At 42.8% G+C, this 16,059-nt stretch overlaps 1 protein-coding gene across 7 annotated transcripts in view; it reads left to right on the top strand.

The window, feature by feature from the left end:
- The first annotated feature begins 861 nt into the window (after window positions 1–861).
- The window catches only part of LOC131893313 (zwei Ig domain protein zig-8-like), a 26,753-nt gene continuing 11,555 nt past the window's right edge, over window positions 862–16,059 (top strand). For 3 of the 7 annotated variants that reach the window (XR_009374676.1, XR_009374675.1, XM_059243310.1), the window contains exons 1-5: window positions 862–971; window positions 2,624–2,790; window positions 8,263–8,424; window positions 8,524–8,675; window positions 8,892–9,094. Coding sequence is in view for 5 of the 7 variants with exons in the window: in XM_059243310.1 (XP_059099293.1) it covers window positions 881–971; window positions 2,624–2,790; window positions 8,263–8,424; window positions 8,524–8,675; window positions 8,892–9,094 (775 nt within the window). In the remaining 2 variants the exon portion in view is untranslated. Of the gene's footprint in view, window positions 972–2,623; window positions 2,791–8,262; window positions 8,425–8,523; window positions 8,676–8,891; window positions 9,095–9,270; window positions 12,488–14,622; window positions 14,790–16,059 lie in introns of those variants that run through there. The other 4 variants (XM_059243308.1, XM_059243307.1, XM_059243305.1 and 1 more) reach the window with 4 other exon arrangements.

The raw sequence follows: 16,059 nt of genomic DNA, 5'->3' as shown, positions 1-16,059 counted from the left end.
GGTTGAATTGCCCCCTTCCAACCAAGTTATTTGTGGTTCATTGAAGGTTTTCTGGAGAAATTGGGTCGCGGTGGGCCCCCCTGGTTCTCAAGTCACGCTTGGTCATAACGAAAATGGTTGCCAACCATTTTCCTTCCTTTCTCCAACCCTTTTTTCGATTCGGAACAGAAGGATTGGAATACTAATCGTCTCAATTTGATAGGATTGCACTTGTGTCGTCAAGGAAGCAGAAAAGGCAAACGGGTCCAAAATGACCTCGCCCAATCCTCTGGGGAAACATTGAAAATAACAGTCCAATTACTAGTGGCCAGTGTTTAATGGCCATGTCCCCCATGACCGGGATCTTTCAATTCCTAGAAGCTAACACGTAAAAGTCTTTTTTTTTTCTTCAAAGAAAACGGTGAAAAAACATTAACGTGCCGCAATTGATGTGAGCAAATATCAATACTCGATCACAGTGATGCCAAAATTTACTGGACTTGAATAACTTCATTCTCAATGCTGGATTTGATCGCCCAAATGGGTCCCTATCTGCCCATGAAGGAAAAATGTAAATTAAATCGTATTGCCGTTTTAAAATTTCATGACGAAGAAGGACGCCGTAGCTTCTAGTCATTGTTGAACCCTTCAGAAGCTTGATATATGTCAAAAGGTCCTGAGAGATATTTAAATTTATAGTAGCAGCCATAACCTACTACTAAAACTTTTGTGGGGCAAAATTGGCTATTTGTTAGCTTCACGATTAATTATCTTCGCCTGAATGACAATACATCTGTGGTTCATTTTTAGGATTGCTAATGCACATGGTGATTCACGGCATCCAACAACAACAACAACAAACAAACAACAAGACGACAACAACGGTGATTGCAGCAATATAATGAAGTTGCGAGACCTTGGAACCATCATGAACCAACTGCCACTGATTTTGCTTCTCTTTCCTGTGGTGTTATCCTCCACAAATCACAAAGGTGAGTTGTTTCCCCAATCCCTATTCCTCTTTGAATCTCCTTCATCTCGTCGAGAGCTATGTGAACTGCCAATGTGGTGTGCCATTTGACAATCGTGTTGGAAGTTAGCGAGTTCGCATACCCAGTTTGAAGTGGTATCAAATATCACAACACTCAATTAGAGTTCCAAATAGAGGGAACCTTCAGGTAGCAACGTGCTCGCGTTCATACCTGACTCTTTTCCCTACGAGGGTTAAGTACTTGGGCTTCCTCGGTTGGCCTTGAGAACTAAATTCAAACTTTGACGTTCCTCTAAAGGCGGGACGGGATTTTCCAAGGCCAAGGCTGTCTGAAGTCATCCCCGTCGTTTGGGTGGATCTCTTTCAATATCGTCGTCTCGGATGCCCAATTCCATTCCAAGTTGTTGAACAAGGCCAGAGAGACTTCACCCATCCAGAGAGCCTTTCTCTCTCTTCCTCTCTCTCATTCGGTTTTCCTTTCACTCACTTTCTGTCGAGTTCAACTTGTGGGAGGATAGGTGGAACGGCTTCAAAAGACTCTTGAGTGGATTGGATGTAGAATTCAAAATTAGTCGAAAAATTCGGCATCTCTTCTTAAGGTTGCCGGCAAAGTTTGGCCAACTTGAATTTGCATAATTGTGAGCAGGGATCAATCTTCTTAAGCCATTGAATATCCCCATGGCCACACGACAAAGGCCTTCGCTCACCCAAAACCCTGGGTTCAAGTTCCACTCTATGGGATACCACTATCCTTGATGTGGTCCGCACCTGAGTCCCTGGGTACGTCAGAAAGTTTAAAGGCCTGATTGAAAACATGTTTATTGCTCATCGCAGAGAAGCATTAAAAACTTAGTAATAGATGTCATGCTCCAATGTCATTAGAGACCACATTTCTATGTTTGTTTTGATGAAGCCAAGGGTTTATTCCCAACCGCAACTACTTCACCCTTCAAATGTATTCAGATGCACCGACTCGTACTTTAGGCTCAATAAAGGCCAGGAACACGTCTTCAGCCCTCTTTGAAAGAATGTCGGAACTCTTTTCCTGCTCTAGAAAGGCCTCTCCGCTTTTTAGATGTAGGTACCCTTTTAGAGAAATGGCACATGGACATGCGAAAGTGGCATTAAGCCTGAGTTATATTGGCAGAATCTGCATCTTTCCAATTGCAAGACGGGCAAGGTCAAAAAATGCCGTAAGTTTCGGCCACAATCATTTGGGTATTGCTTGGCAATCTTATCGACCACTTTTCGTGTCATTTTGCATTTGATTACGATTTTTTATGGATTTGGATGAGACTAATTCCAAACAACCTTGTAACGAGACTAATTGCCTGTTCGAGACTTGCGAAGTTACGACCAATATCGGCGAACTCAAACGCGTTTTGTAAGACCCGTGTTGACATTAATTGTAGATAGTATCTATTTTTTTCGTCAACCCAATTTGGCGACCTCCAAACCAGGCAAAATTGGCTCTACTCGTATGTATTTGGTTCTTGGATATGACAAACAGTCGACTCAGTTTTGTCTAGAAGTTGTCCTTTCCGTTCAGCGAGTTCAGAGGTCCGCTTCTCCTCTATTCAAAACATGTTCATTTCCTTCCCAAGGTGAGGTGTTTAACAATGACTCTCAATCCGATATCGCTCTTCTTTTCAGAGCCGTTTCTATTGGAGAACCATCCCAGTGGATTCTATTTGCCAGATGAGCCTGCCGAGCCGGAATTCGCCGACTCGGAAACGAATATCACCGCTCAACTTGAGGGTTCCATCTTCTTACATTGCCCTGTGGTCAATTCCGGGGATCGGGCAGTGAGTTATCCGAGTGTTAGTATCCCTTCTCTATCCTACCTAACGTATTAACATGCACCACTAAAATGTGAACCCATTTGTGCCATTACATAACTGCCGGAATCTAGTGTACACATTCCCACGACTAAATGTGCCCACCCACCAGTCGATGACCCCCCCCAGCATTGAACTACTCGAAGATGAGGCCTGAGTGGCCTGGCTGGCTTGTGGGCACGTTAAAAGCCTCTCGGAAATCCTGTCCCTGACGATCGTGGATGGTTTTGGAATACAAATATTGTCGTGCACTGTTCCAATGAGGGCCAAAGAAGTCTCGTTTCTTCTAGGAGCCCCATAGTAGAGTCCGTTATTGCGAAAAGGCACAAAACAAAAGCCGAAAGAAAGGGGCCCCTTAGTTTTCTGCTGAAGGAGCCCCTTGGTTGGTTCCCTTCAGTTGGATTAGCCCATAAGAAAAGTTTGGTTCCTCGTTAATGTGCCAGAAGGAAGCCTTGTTGTCATTTATTTAGCCTGTCTTCAATGTCCGACTGAAAAATGAACGGGCCTTGAAGGCCGCCCTCGTTGTCGTGTTCGTCCCCGTCACCTTCGTCATAGCTGTCTGCGTTGTAATTCCAAGCTTGCCTGGACTACCATAATAGGGATCAACGAGTGGCTAGCCTTTTAATTATTCGTCATAATCCTAGTTTTATGGTCTGTCATGCCTTGAAGACATCCTTAAAAAATCATGATAAGGCCGGGTTGTTTTCCACGAAGATTAAATAAAACGTTGACTCGCCGAGATTCCGTCCAAGGAAAGAGGGATCCACCAACAGTAGAGAGTCAAACCTTATGAGTGATTTGTTGGCCTGTTATTAAACATCCTGAAGGAGCTTCCTTCCGTAGGGAATCAGTGTTGTGTCAACAGCAATCAAATAAGCTCATATAGAATCCAGCGCGCTCTTGCTCGGCCTTGGTCTCTCTGGCCTTTCGTCCTCTTATATTCCCAGTCTCATTCTTGGGTTGGCCTTTGAAGGAAGGGAACCTTCAGCGTTTCGGCGTCTTGGAAGCCCGTAATGAAAGGAAGGGACAACAAAACTTGAAAAATAACTCGGTAGACCTTGTAACAAGAGGAAGAAATCAATGCCTCAAACTTTTTCCTTTTAGAAAAAAAGGAAAAGAAATGTTCATTAGGACAGAGACAGCCGAGGGAGCGCGCTCAAGCGAGACTTGTTTTTCACTGGATTTTTGCACGACAGCCTTCGATTTGGACCCATGACCAGGAGAAGACAAAAAAGGTCATTATTCTTATTTCACGTTCCGCCCAGTCGCCGTGGAGCTTTTTCCCATCAGCTGTCTTGCGGTGAACAACCATTCGAGCTCGTGTATGAATGTCAATGCCTTCTTTCACCAGAGTGGTAAAGCCTTGAAGCCTTCTTCCGTCTTCCTTCTGCCTTCACTCGTTAGCAATTACGTTCTTGTTCCACTTGGGTCCACAACCGAAAATCTCATGTGAATCTCCGCAAGCTCGTTTTTGCTTCCACTTTTGGATACTCTTCGGCTACACTTTGAAAAGTACTCCCAACCCTCTCACGGACCTTACTCGCTTAGGGCAAGTTCAAGATAGAAGGTGGCCTTTCAAGGTCTCTGAGTAGAAGGCTCCTCTACCTTTGTTCCACTCTCTTCTATGAATATGACTGCGATATGATCCAAGTCAGTGTGGTTGGACTCTTTGTGAGGAACATGGTATTTCAGCTTCATGTGAATGACGAAGAAAAACGCTTGATTGCATGTTTGGCTGGTCTACTTCCACATGGCTTGTGAATGTACAGAGGAAATTAAGCCTTAAAGATTCGCAGCTGGACAGGCCTGCTTTTTTGTTTTTGGTTTCAACCATAAACAGGCCTCTCGCGGCTGATTTTCTGGCGGTGGTTACGCATTTTCTTAGCGTTGGTTTTTGCCCCATAAAATTCTCAATCAGTGATGAATTTTTCGAAGACGCCTGTTAAACTGAGTGTTTGCCTATGAAAGGCAATGTGGCAGAAACTTTGGGAAAATGGCGCCCGTTTTAGCACGCTTCCCCCACAAAAAGAGGACAGTCCTCCACCAAGTCCAATTCATTCGGGTTCTTTTTGCGATTTCCGTGCTCTCTTGAAAAAAGGTTTAAGGTGTGTGTCGAGCCATTTTTTTCGCAACCTAGAAAACGATTGTCGATAAAGAAGAGTTATGTACTGCATTCCAGTGTATTACCCGCACAAAAACGTGGCTACATTTTACAGTAATTTAAGACTAACGAGCCAGCCCCAAAAAACATACTGTCGATCCATTCTTTTCGGAACGGAAAATATCACTACAGGGTCTGTTCTAAACTCATTCATTTGAGTTAGACACATCCACAATTTTAATGTGCCCTGAAAACACAGAGCCATCATATTGGCTCTGGCTATGATATCAAATATTAAAGCGCCATGTTTGTAGGGTTCAAATGACAAAATCAACCTTGGACTAGATGTTTATTGAGTCCTGTCATTCGTACTTCGTCTTGATGAGGCGACGTATTTATTATGCCATAGACTCAGTCATGAACCACTTGGAACCTTTTGGTACCCAGAGGTTTCGACAGAGTTTCATTTCTTCTAAGAACAGCCAACCATTCGCAATATTTCGTTGACAAATGAGTTTGATTAATAATCACAATCTATTACTAAGCCTTTCATAGATTAAGGCGTGTATATGTACAAGGTTTTGGACTGGATTTTAGGTCCTACTATCAAACTGTGTTGTATCTTTTAAAGCTTCAAACTTGATTTTAGAAATGGCTTTCAAAACGGTTTTCTAATGAAAATCCTGTGTGTATAATGCTTACCAATTTTGATTTGAAAACAAAAAAAAACCGTCTACCACGTCATGCTTTTTGGTTAGTTGCAAAAATGGCAAGATTGTTGGGAAGATGATTGGACTGGAATGACGATTATGCCATTTTATGCATTCTAGGCCATCGATTTCGTTAGGAAATTACTTTGCGAATAAAATATGAAGCAATTTCGTCTGAAAATGTCTTGTGTGAGTAACAAAAAGATTTGCAATAAAGGACAAATGATAGCGATACCTGCATTTCACGTGCTCTAGAATGGATATTGTTCAAGAAAGCCCGTCGCTCAGGGTTGCCATTTTGACACTTTTCTTTTCCACGTACCGTCACAGTTCACTATTGATTCCCAATTGAACAAAAGTCAATCGCTCTCGATCTCTGAATGGATTGGAGTTTTATCGAAACCAAGTCATTTTACTCAGGTGTTATCTTTGTTTTTCCACTCAGACATTGGTTAGAACCCGCTCCAAAAATAATGCGATCCGCTTGGCTCATTTAGCATTCTACAGTATATTTGGAGCAGCATGGACCGTTTGCTGGCCCTAATGCCTTCAAGTTCCGCTTGCCGTTGCATATTTTTTGTGCATAATCCTTTTGGAATGCCTTTTCCCGTTTCTTTGCTCGAGGGCGTGAACATAATAACCCTGTGTGACCCCGTTTTACTCGGTTCAATGTAACAACATTGTATTCATTTCTTGTTCCGTGATTGGGAGATTGAACGCAACTCGACCTCGCCAATCCCATGGTGTCCTTGTTTTTGGTGCAAATAATGATGGGAAGTGATCCAGTTTTCGCTTGACTTGCTGCCAGGAACTGAAGCACGGTATTGTACACTGCTCAGAGTCACGACTTTAGTGTATAGAGAAGAAGGCAGGCAGGCAAGCTGTTGGGTTTAGGCGTCCCAAATTGGACAAATTTTGCCTGGTCCCATTTCCCTGGAGAACGATTGTCGGCGGAGAGAGGCTTCCCGCATGGTTTGATGTCATGAATGAAAACTGCACTAAAGACGAATGAAACGAACCAAGCGAGTTTGCTCAATTGCACTTTTCCTGGGAAATGGCAAGAGAGAGAGAGAGAGAGAAAGAGAAAAAAAGAACATGTGCCAAGCTTGAGCCAGAGGTCGAAGAAATTGGAGCCAGTCTTCAATGGAACGGATTAAAGAAAACAATCCTTCAAGGGGAAGGGAAGGCTCTAATCTGGAGCAAGCTTGAAACGGTCCAGTGGTAAGCAAATTTCTTGCTCCCTTTGGACTTTGAGAATTTGTGCCAAGTTGGAACGGAAGGCGGATGGACATCATGGGTTTGACCTCAAACCAGCCTTTATGGACGGAGACCTTCAATTTTGCTGCCTCGTTGACAGGATGATTGATTCAACGCTCCACTTCCAATCTTAGTCAGCAGAGCCAGGGCAATGTACACTCTAGTCTACACGAAATGGTGCAATCTGAAAACCCAATGGCAATTGGAGCAAATCGATGACGATATCTTTCAATTCATTACTTTGCCGCCCCTCACTAGCGTTTGACCCGGTTTCTATCTTTTGATGGTCCAAAGATGACTTCCAGAGTTCCAATATCATACTCGTCTCTGGAATTGCTCCTTTTGGGAGGATGTGTCCTTAAGGACATTAACAAAGTCTCAACCACTTGAGCCATTGCAGTTGTTCTTTCCAAACGATAAGGGAGTGTGGTCTTAAGAAAAAAAGTGTTTTCATTCAAACATTTTGAATGTTAAGTATTTGAAGGCATACTTGGCAAGCATGCCCATCTAATGCCGTTGCGTTGTTTGAAATAAGAAGAAGCAAAAGTACGTTGAAGTGAAGAAAAATCGGAATCCTTCGGCAAAATATTTGTCCACAAATTACTTTTCTGTACTTTTGTTTTTCGGGGTGTATTTGTGTTCATCCAAACAAAGTATTCTTAGCCAAAACTTGGCCAAGATTGAAAAAGAATGGTGATGCAATCTGGCACTTTTACGTACAAGAGAGACTTTTTAAGTCCAGCTTTTATGGAACAAGGCAGTTCGCGGAGAATAGTGATATCGCACTCCCTTAGCAACAAGGCCAACTACCACCGTTCTATTACTGCCCACTGCCGTTCTAAGTTGGACCGTGGTTTTCGTCAGCTCGTTTTTTCCTCTGCATCTCTCCCTAAGCAAGTAAGTTGGTCGGATGGTCAGTCAATGAGCGAACCCGTCAGTGGTTACTCAATTGGAACTGAGATAGGCAACCAGAAAGATGTGTCAGATACTCTTCATCTCCGCCACATTGAGATGACCTTGACAATTTGTTTCCTTGGCATTGCTAGCAGACACGTGGTGGACGATTGGATGGCGCATAGTCATAATAATGTTGATGATGTTGATGAGAGGCGCCTGGTTTGGCACATCAACGAGCCAATTCAATTATGTTGATCGACCATACTCATTCTGAGGATCTGCCAATTGGGCCGTTCCTAATTCCGTCTGACAGTTTGAGATGGTTTTTGTGGACAAGGAGGTCTCGGTCGGGCACAAGAAACTCCCTGGGCCGCCACCTGATAAATGAATAGACTCTCTTAACACACACTCACACACGCGAAAGAAAACTCCGCCAAATATTTTCCTTCCGGACCATCAAAGGAACTCTCGCCTTCTTGTTCGTTTCAGATTTCGTGGATCCGATTGCGAGATTGGCACATTCTCACCAATGGAGTGCAAACTTACACTTCGGATGATCGCTTCTCCATCCTTCACAAGGAGGGCTCCTTTGACTGGATTCTTCAGATCAAATACGTCCAAGAGAGGGACGCAGGGGTCTACGAATGTCAAGTAAGCCTCAATTACCTTGGGAAACACGGATAATGAATGATACCAGGATCGCTGCATCAGAATCATCGAAATATCGTCATCTCCCCTCGCTCTTATTAGGTATCGACCAACAGTGGCACCATATCGCGAAAAGTTTTCTTGAACGTAGTGAGTCCGGTGGCTTTCATCTTGGGAGGGGACGAATATCACATTGACCGAGGATCACAAATCTCTTTGGTCTGCGTAATTGAAAAGGCGCCTACAGCTCCACAGTAAGTTCCACGAGCATGTGTGCCCATGTACTGTATGTAAACCATGCCCTACTCACTCGCTCTTGGGGTCCCTGTTGTAAGGGGGGGGGGGCATTCGATCCTTGGCCAGTGATTCACGGGGGTCACTTTGCCCCAACCAATAGGGCAAGGTCGAGTGGACATGGCCTTTTAAGGGTCCGATGTGTTGGACTAATTTGTTGGCTGGTTGTGTTCCAGATTTGTGTTTTGGTTCCACAACGACCGAATGGTCAATTACGATCAAGAACGTGGCATCACGGTGTACACTTCCCACAGCCCGGAGAAGACTCAATCTCGGTTCAACATCCAGCATGCCAGTCCAAGTGATTCCGGGAACTACACGTGTAAACCATCCAATGCCATTCCAGCGTCGATCCAAGTCTTTGTCTCTAAAAGTCGGGGTGAGTTAGATTCTGCACAAAATGTTGATTGGGGCAAACCGGAAGCATGTCTTTTTGGGTGACTTGTGTTAACTTTTTTTCATTTGTACGTCTATTTTTTTCGGAAATTGAAACTTGTGAGCATTGTCGGGCTTAATAGGATTCTCTTTCAAATTAGCGTGTTTCAAATATTGCAGGTGTCCTCCAACTTCTTGGTTAATTAGTCAAAAAGTGGTGTGGAACAATTTTCGCAGACTAATTAATATGTTGACAAAACGAGGTGGCAGGTGACTCGATGACGTTTTTTCATGCATATAACGGCACTTAGACAATGACATGTCTCTTTTTGTTAAAAGTGAACTTGGCGTCTTTTTCCTCCTAAAACCTTGTTGAAACAGAGAGTCTCCCCCTCAGAATATAATCTCGTCAGAGTTGCATAACTGTCTTCTCATTTGATTTATCATCCCTCAAGCAGAAAGCAAATCATGGTGAATCGATCTTGACAGGACGTGAGTCCGCTTTCTTTTCTGGCTTGAAAGTGCATTGCGGATTTATTGGGATTTAGATCAGAGATGGAAGACTTCAAACTCATATTTGAGGCCTTGAAGTAAGGTCTGATGGTCGAGAACAAGGTTTCTTGGCCTCAGAATGCAGGTAGCCCCTAACGTGAGAATCTCATTAAGCAAAGCCTCAACAAGATTCACGAGTTGCCTACGAAATTGTTCCCAGCAAGAAATTGGATCCAATTTCTCGAGAACCACGATTTATCAAGCCAATATTCTTTTTCTCCCAAAACATCTCTATGTATCATCTTACTGAAACGACGAAGAAAGCATCTGTCAGTTAGATGGCATCTTCGAGGAAAATGAAACCTTGAAAGAAAGTTCTGTCTCCCAAAAGGCACTTAAAGCTAATTCATTTCCTTGCAAAACCACTATGCTGTATTATGATGATTTCAGGAGAACAAAAAATATTGATGCAATCAATGGCTGTGGGGGGGAATTATTGCAAAAGCCAAGATTGCAACCGACCTTGGCTTTTTCTTCCGGGCATATTTCTCCTCCCAAATGCACCGCACTCACTACCGAAGGGAGAAATATCTCATGTCTGGATTTGCTACCATGATTTATCACGGGCTTAGAATGGCGAATGTACAGTATGTACAAGAAATGTGCAACATCTTGTAGCGAGCATCCAACAAGTGATGCATCACGCCTTCAGGTGATAACATCATGTTCCAGATCGGCTTGTCTGAGAGTCATCTCGTGGGGTTTCTTTCCGCCCCCACATTCTGCAACTCAGTCCAAAGTGCCCAGACATTTGGGTCTTCCACAGCCTCCATCCTTTCATCTTGCCTGATGTTTAGAGCTTTTAAGTACTTTTTGCTTTTGAATGAGACTCTTCAAGTGACCAACGTTGTCTTTGTCTCTGAAAAAGCTTCTAGACGATTATGGATATATGGGTGATCGCCTCATGTTTTGCTTTAAGTTTACTTAGGAGCTGGAGATGAGATAAAGGTACTTGGTTTAAGGTCTGGAGAGTATGACAAGGTTAGAAATTGAATTGGAAAAGAGGGCCAAGTATTCAAAGGCTTCAAATTTGACTGACGCACATAACATAGAGGAAGATCATTTGCATCAGATTTCGATCTCCGGTAATCCTGGATATTGAAGATTGTATCCGAGAATGACGGAGAGGTGCATGTGAGGTAGAGTGAGTTGGCAAATATTTACACTACCATCCGATCTGGCTTGGCTTCAATGAAACTCCCGTCGACGTTGCAAAGGAAATGGTTTAAACTATTTGGAGCGATTTTTTTCGGAGGAAATCTCTTTGTCTCAAGTAGCCAATACATTATCGAAAGCCTTTGCTAAGACATGCGTTGTCACTTCTATCGTCACATGAACGCCGATTTCTATTTCGTTTCAGTGGACAAAATGGAGGCTCTCCACAAGCAGAGTTCATTGCTCATCAATACCCCGGTGGACACTTCACAGGGCACTCGGACCGTGTTTCCCTCGGGGCTTCATCTCTTACCAATTCTTTGGGGTTGCTTTCTCGTGAGACCCCAGCTTCTGTGATAAAACGGATAATGATTCTTCAAACGCATCAATATTGGACCCCAAGGTCTGTGGATGAAAAACTGGTCACCATTGTCAGAGCTCATAGCCGTCAGAATGACCGGAAGAGTCTTAATGAAAAAGAAATTCAAGGACATCACGGGGCTTTGAGCACTTTGAAGACTCAGCGCTGAAAAGCTGAGCTGTTGGCCAATGGTTGAGACAACGTGTTTCCTCCGAGCACCAAGTGTGGATTTGAGTTTTGGCGCCACTCGAGCGGAAGAAAAATTGATTGGATTCAATTGGAGGGAGAGGCAAAATCTCGCGAGATCTCTGGGTTTGGCATGTTCCTCTTGATGGAAAGTGCGACTCCAGTGCGACTCCTCACAATCCCGTAGACAGACATCCCTGAGCCCGAGGAAAAGAGGAGGAAGTATTCAAGTGAGATCAAAGACGCTGATCGTGGCAGAATGCCTTCCTCTTTCTCCATCCCAAGTCAGATCGACTCCGGAAGACCCCCCTCCGGAGAGTGTGCGAGTCAATCGGGGATATTGATGGTGAAATCTGGAGCACAGTGGCTCGGGAAATTGGAACAATCACCAAGCAAGTGGTCCTCAATTTATTCACCATCGCTTTTCAATTCGCCTCGAGACGGAAAGGAATCACCAGGAAAGAAGATGTTGTGTTATGTTGTAGCGATCAAAACGCAGCCGAATCATCAAGGTTCAAAACGTAATCACTCAGTGATACAATGATACACATAACACACGCCCACCTTTGATCCAAATGCGGACAAAGGGTAAGTGGACGACGCCATTGTGCACAAGTACACTCTGATCGAGATGTCCCAATCAGCTGTTCAAGTTCGGAGTCAGCTTTCACTCTGCTGTCAGTGTGTCGAATGCGAATCTGCTGGACGTGTTGCGAAAATGCATGAGAATGAGTGCAAGTAAGAGGAACAATTCTTTTTTGTCCCCAATTGCCAGAGTGTGCTCCGTGTTTAGTACATTCCAGTTTGCGTGACTGGCTCGCTGACTCTGGACTAAATGAATAACAAATCTGTGAAGAAGACAACAAGTCCACCGCCCTTCTCAGTCACCCTGATCGATCAAATGTTTGTGGACGTAATTCCGGTAATTCCCATCCTCAGGATCCCCAGCCGAAAAACAGTGTTACCATCCTTCTCCCACGAAGCCGCAACCATTTCCCTCTAAGTTATTTGCACATCATTGAAGAAGAAACACGAAGAAACTTTACGAAATTCTATAACTCTTAACTGGTTTTACTCAATGTCGCACCTACTTTATAAAGAAAATACCGTCATGCATATTTTGAATAAAACACAAGTGCTCAACTGCAGGGTCCCACGATTCTTGTCAAGAATAAATGCATAGCTCTGTAATTATAGCTCCCTAAAACAATCAGAATGTCATCGCGGCAATTTTGTAAAACATCCAAAGAAGTTGTTTTTCTCAAAAAAAAAAGGAAAATATGTCTGAGGAACCAGTGTAAGAGACTATACAAAGTCCTTTTGAGCACAATATACGCTATTTCTTAAAGCACAAACATCAACCGGCATAACTCGCCCAAAAAACCATCCCTTAAAATTCGTATCAGATTTGTGTTTCTGAGAGTGGGAGGGATGAGGGTGGGTTGAAATATTTGCAAAAAAATTTTTTGCAATGGTATAGACATCATTATGGTTACAAAAGTATAGGGTATGATAAGCGTCCATATGAAAAATCAGAGATGCATATCAACCCACAGATCCATTTCCTAGTAGAATATGGCCTTCCAAAAAGACTTTTGTAGTAGTCATCTGTTGTAGAAAAAGTATTGGCCGATTAGAGCCCACAAATGTGCATACTGAAGCTGGCCTCTCGGCGCACACAGTACAAAGATGCAATTAAGAAGATATCTTGTGAAGGGGGATTTTGTGTTTATGTGGGTACCCGGGAAAGCTTGGAAAACGAACGAACGAACGAACTTCTGCATACAGGCAACCTAGCCTCGCTCAAGGCCACAGAGAGTATGCGAGATATGAGCAAAGGCCAACCAAGGGAGAAAAAAAGGTTACGCCTGGTTGGAGTGACAACTTTTGACAACATCTGACAGTCTACGGGAAGATTTAAGAGTTTCATCCTCATTTCGCTTTGCATATCCTTGTCAGACCTCCCTTTAGGACATTTCCTCAGAGCGAATCATACAGATTAAGCGACAGAGAGAGAGCCAGAGTGCTCATTTTGTATAAGATGAGACTAGGCCTTCAACTTGAGTTAAAAAAACTTGCTGGGTTTTCACGGTTAAGTGATGACAGCAGACAAGTTTCAACAGATCTGTCGTTTCTTGTTTTTCGAAAGATAAACTAAAAAGATTTGCGAGCATTCAGTTCTGATAGGGCAGAACTATAGCAGACATTTAGAATTTCAATTGCTTCGCTTATCTAAAAAGCAAAAAATATAAGAAAATATCTCTAAATGAAGTGACGATTCATGCTTAATTTTGCAACACCAATTGATATTTGGGACTAATCTTAGTGATGTCAGTTAAATACAAACGAATGTAAAACAGCATCATAACATATGAAGTCATGCAAGTTACCTCGAAAAAAACAAACAGCTGACTTAGTTCAATAAAACTGCCCTGTTCGAACGAACAGGATTTGCTTATTGATTTGTGATAATCCACGAACTTCTAGAAATATGGACTTCGAACAAGCTTCCCGCCCAATTGGCCTGCTCTTGGTAATAACGACTCTGAGCCACTTTTCGAAACCAGTTGGAAAATAAGAAACGTAGATCTTTACCATTAAAGGCAGGTCATTTTTATACTATTTAACTGTGAAGTGGTTTCTTTCAAAGTTATGTTGTCAAAAGAAGCTTATGCTGCTGACCAAGAGCAGGCAGAAAATTCGAATTTTGTGTAGTGTTTAATACATAACTTTGACCATGTCTCCTGAGTTCCCTAAGCATACCTTTGGGCTCAAATCTGGCCAAGTTCATATATTCAATAAGATCTTGTGTTCGTATGAAGTGCTTATTTTGAGTTAAAGTGAGCGGTTTAGGAGATGAGAATTTTTTGCCTCTGTTCGCAATCCTTTACGTAGAAGGCCGTGGATAATCATACGGAGCCAAAGCTACATCAAAAATTACATTTGCTTGAATTTTGTAACTCAACTCATTCGGTGATTGAAAATTTAAGCAGGTCCGCGTTCGTGTTGATGTTTGTTTTTACTTTTCCGTTACAGGATACGACAACAAAGCCCAAAATCAGGGTGACACTTGATTTTTCGCTCCTTTTCGTTCACTTCATGTTTATGATTATCAGCTGTTAGGTATTGCAGCATCCGTTCAAAAATATAGCGGAATCATACTTGCTTGTTATTATTTTTAGTGGATCAAAACGTTTCTCATTTGAAGGAAAATTCAAAACGTTTTTTCAAAATAAACATCCGTTTATACGTTAATAAAATCGTCAGCTCAATTTCAGATTACCGCGCTGCTATTTGTTACGAAGCATAAGTGGATTGAAAACTTTATCGAAACGTTAAAAAACCGACATTTGCTCCAATATATCATTCTCCAGACTGTCAAATCAAAGTGCTTTTTTTGTTCTACGCGCATTATCCAAATACTGATAAACTCTTGCCTCCATCTCACCCGTAATATACGTTGTTATTCACCCAATGTATACACTTCGATAAAAGTCGAAAACAAGTAACTCAGAATAAATGTGGATGCAATTGAGACACATTTATCAAGGACTGAGAATCATTAATCCTAATCTAATTCCAAATTGACGCTTGTATCTCCACATTCAATGTCCTCGGACTATGACGATCTATGTAAATTGATCACGATACTGGCAGACGAAGTAAATAAAGCTGTGCTTGGTTGCTCTTCATTAACCGACGAACTACATTCCACGGGAGGTTCCCCAAACAATGTGTAAAAAAACCTCATCTTTTGTTAACCCGGAAGCTCCGGCATCCCTTCCCTCAGTTCATGAATGCGTCCTTAAAGCTTGTTTGTTGGTCCCAGTTTTCACAAGAAGTCTGCTTGTGTACTGCCATTCCTCTGACCACTTGGTCCAAATGTTCCTTTGTGTAGTACGAGTTGTTCGTTCTGAACCATTGTGGTGGCGAGCTATGTCAAACATGTGACCCCCAATAGTATTTGTGCCCACACAAGAAACAAGTGTCGTGAGTCGAGAAAGCAAGATAAGAAGCCTTATTCCAACAAATTGACTGGAGCCATTGTCCCTTGTCCCAAGGACATGGGTGTTCATCATGCTGAGTACGATTCTGGGGACATGCCCTGTTTGTATGTTTTTCTCCATTGATGAGACGATGAAAGAGAACACAAACTACATACCATAGTCTATCATCCGTGTGGCCTTCGGAGACTCGTTTTCCCCTCACCAAAGATGACCTTACGGCCTCCTTTGTGGGTTTTCGTGTTCCGATTTGGGTGGGTTGGGAACAAATAACCGCTTTCGTTCGTCGAGGGAAGACGTGAATAGGAAATGGCGTAATTTTGTCATTACAACTATTGTCTTTCTCGTCGCTTTTCTTTCTCTCACATTCATGCGTAAGCACATGAGGACCTTTCTGATTCCCATCACTGGTTTTCTCAGGGATTTTTCTCAACAACAAAAGGCAAAACTTCTGAGGTCATTTGAAGACGCAACCAACACAATTTCATGGGAATCTTTGAAGAGTCCATTGCGAGCCGGAATGTTGAGTGCCAAGCCACCATAAATATCACGTTGCTTTTAGCTCGGCCTTTTGCCTTGTCGAGACGTTGAATGAATCCTCATAGAGAAAGTGGCCAAAATGTCCTCAAAACAAACTCAAAGCCTTCAAAATAACAAGCCTCGATCAGGCTAGAAGCTCAATGGCAAAAAAGTCCATTGGCCAAACTAGGC

Source organism: Tigriopus californicus, chromosome 2 (assembly GCF_007210705.1).
Source record: "Tigriopus californicus strain San Diego chromosome 2, Tcal_SD_v2.1, whole genome shotgun sequence".
In the NCBI taxonomy this organism is placed as follows: domain Eukaryota; kingdom Metazoa; phylum Arthropoda; class Copepoda; order Harpacticoida; family Harpacticidae; genus Tigriopus; species Tigriopus californicus.
The sequence above is the reverse complement of the archived record's forward strand: the minus strand, read 5'-3'. Positions and strand labels throughout refer to the sequence as shown.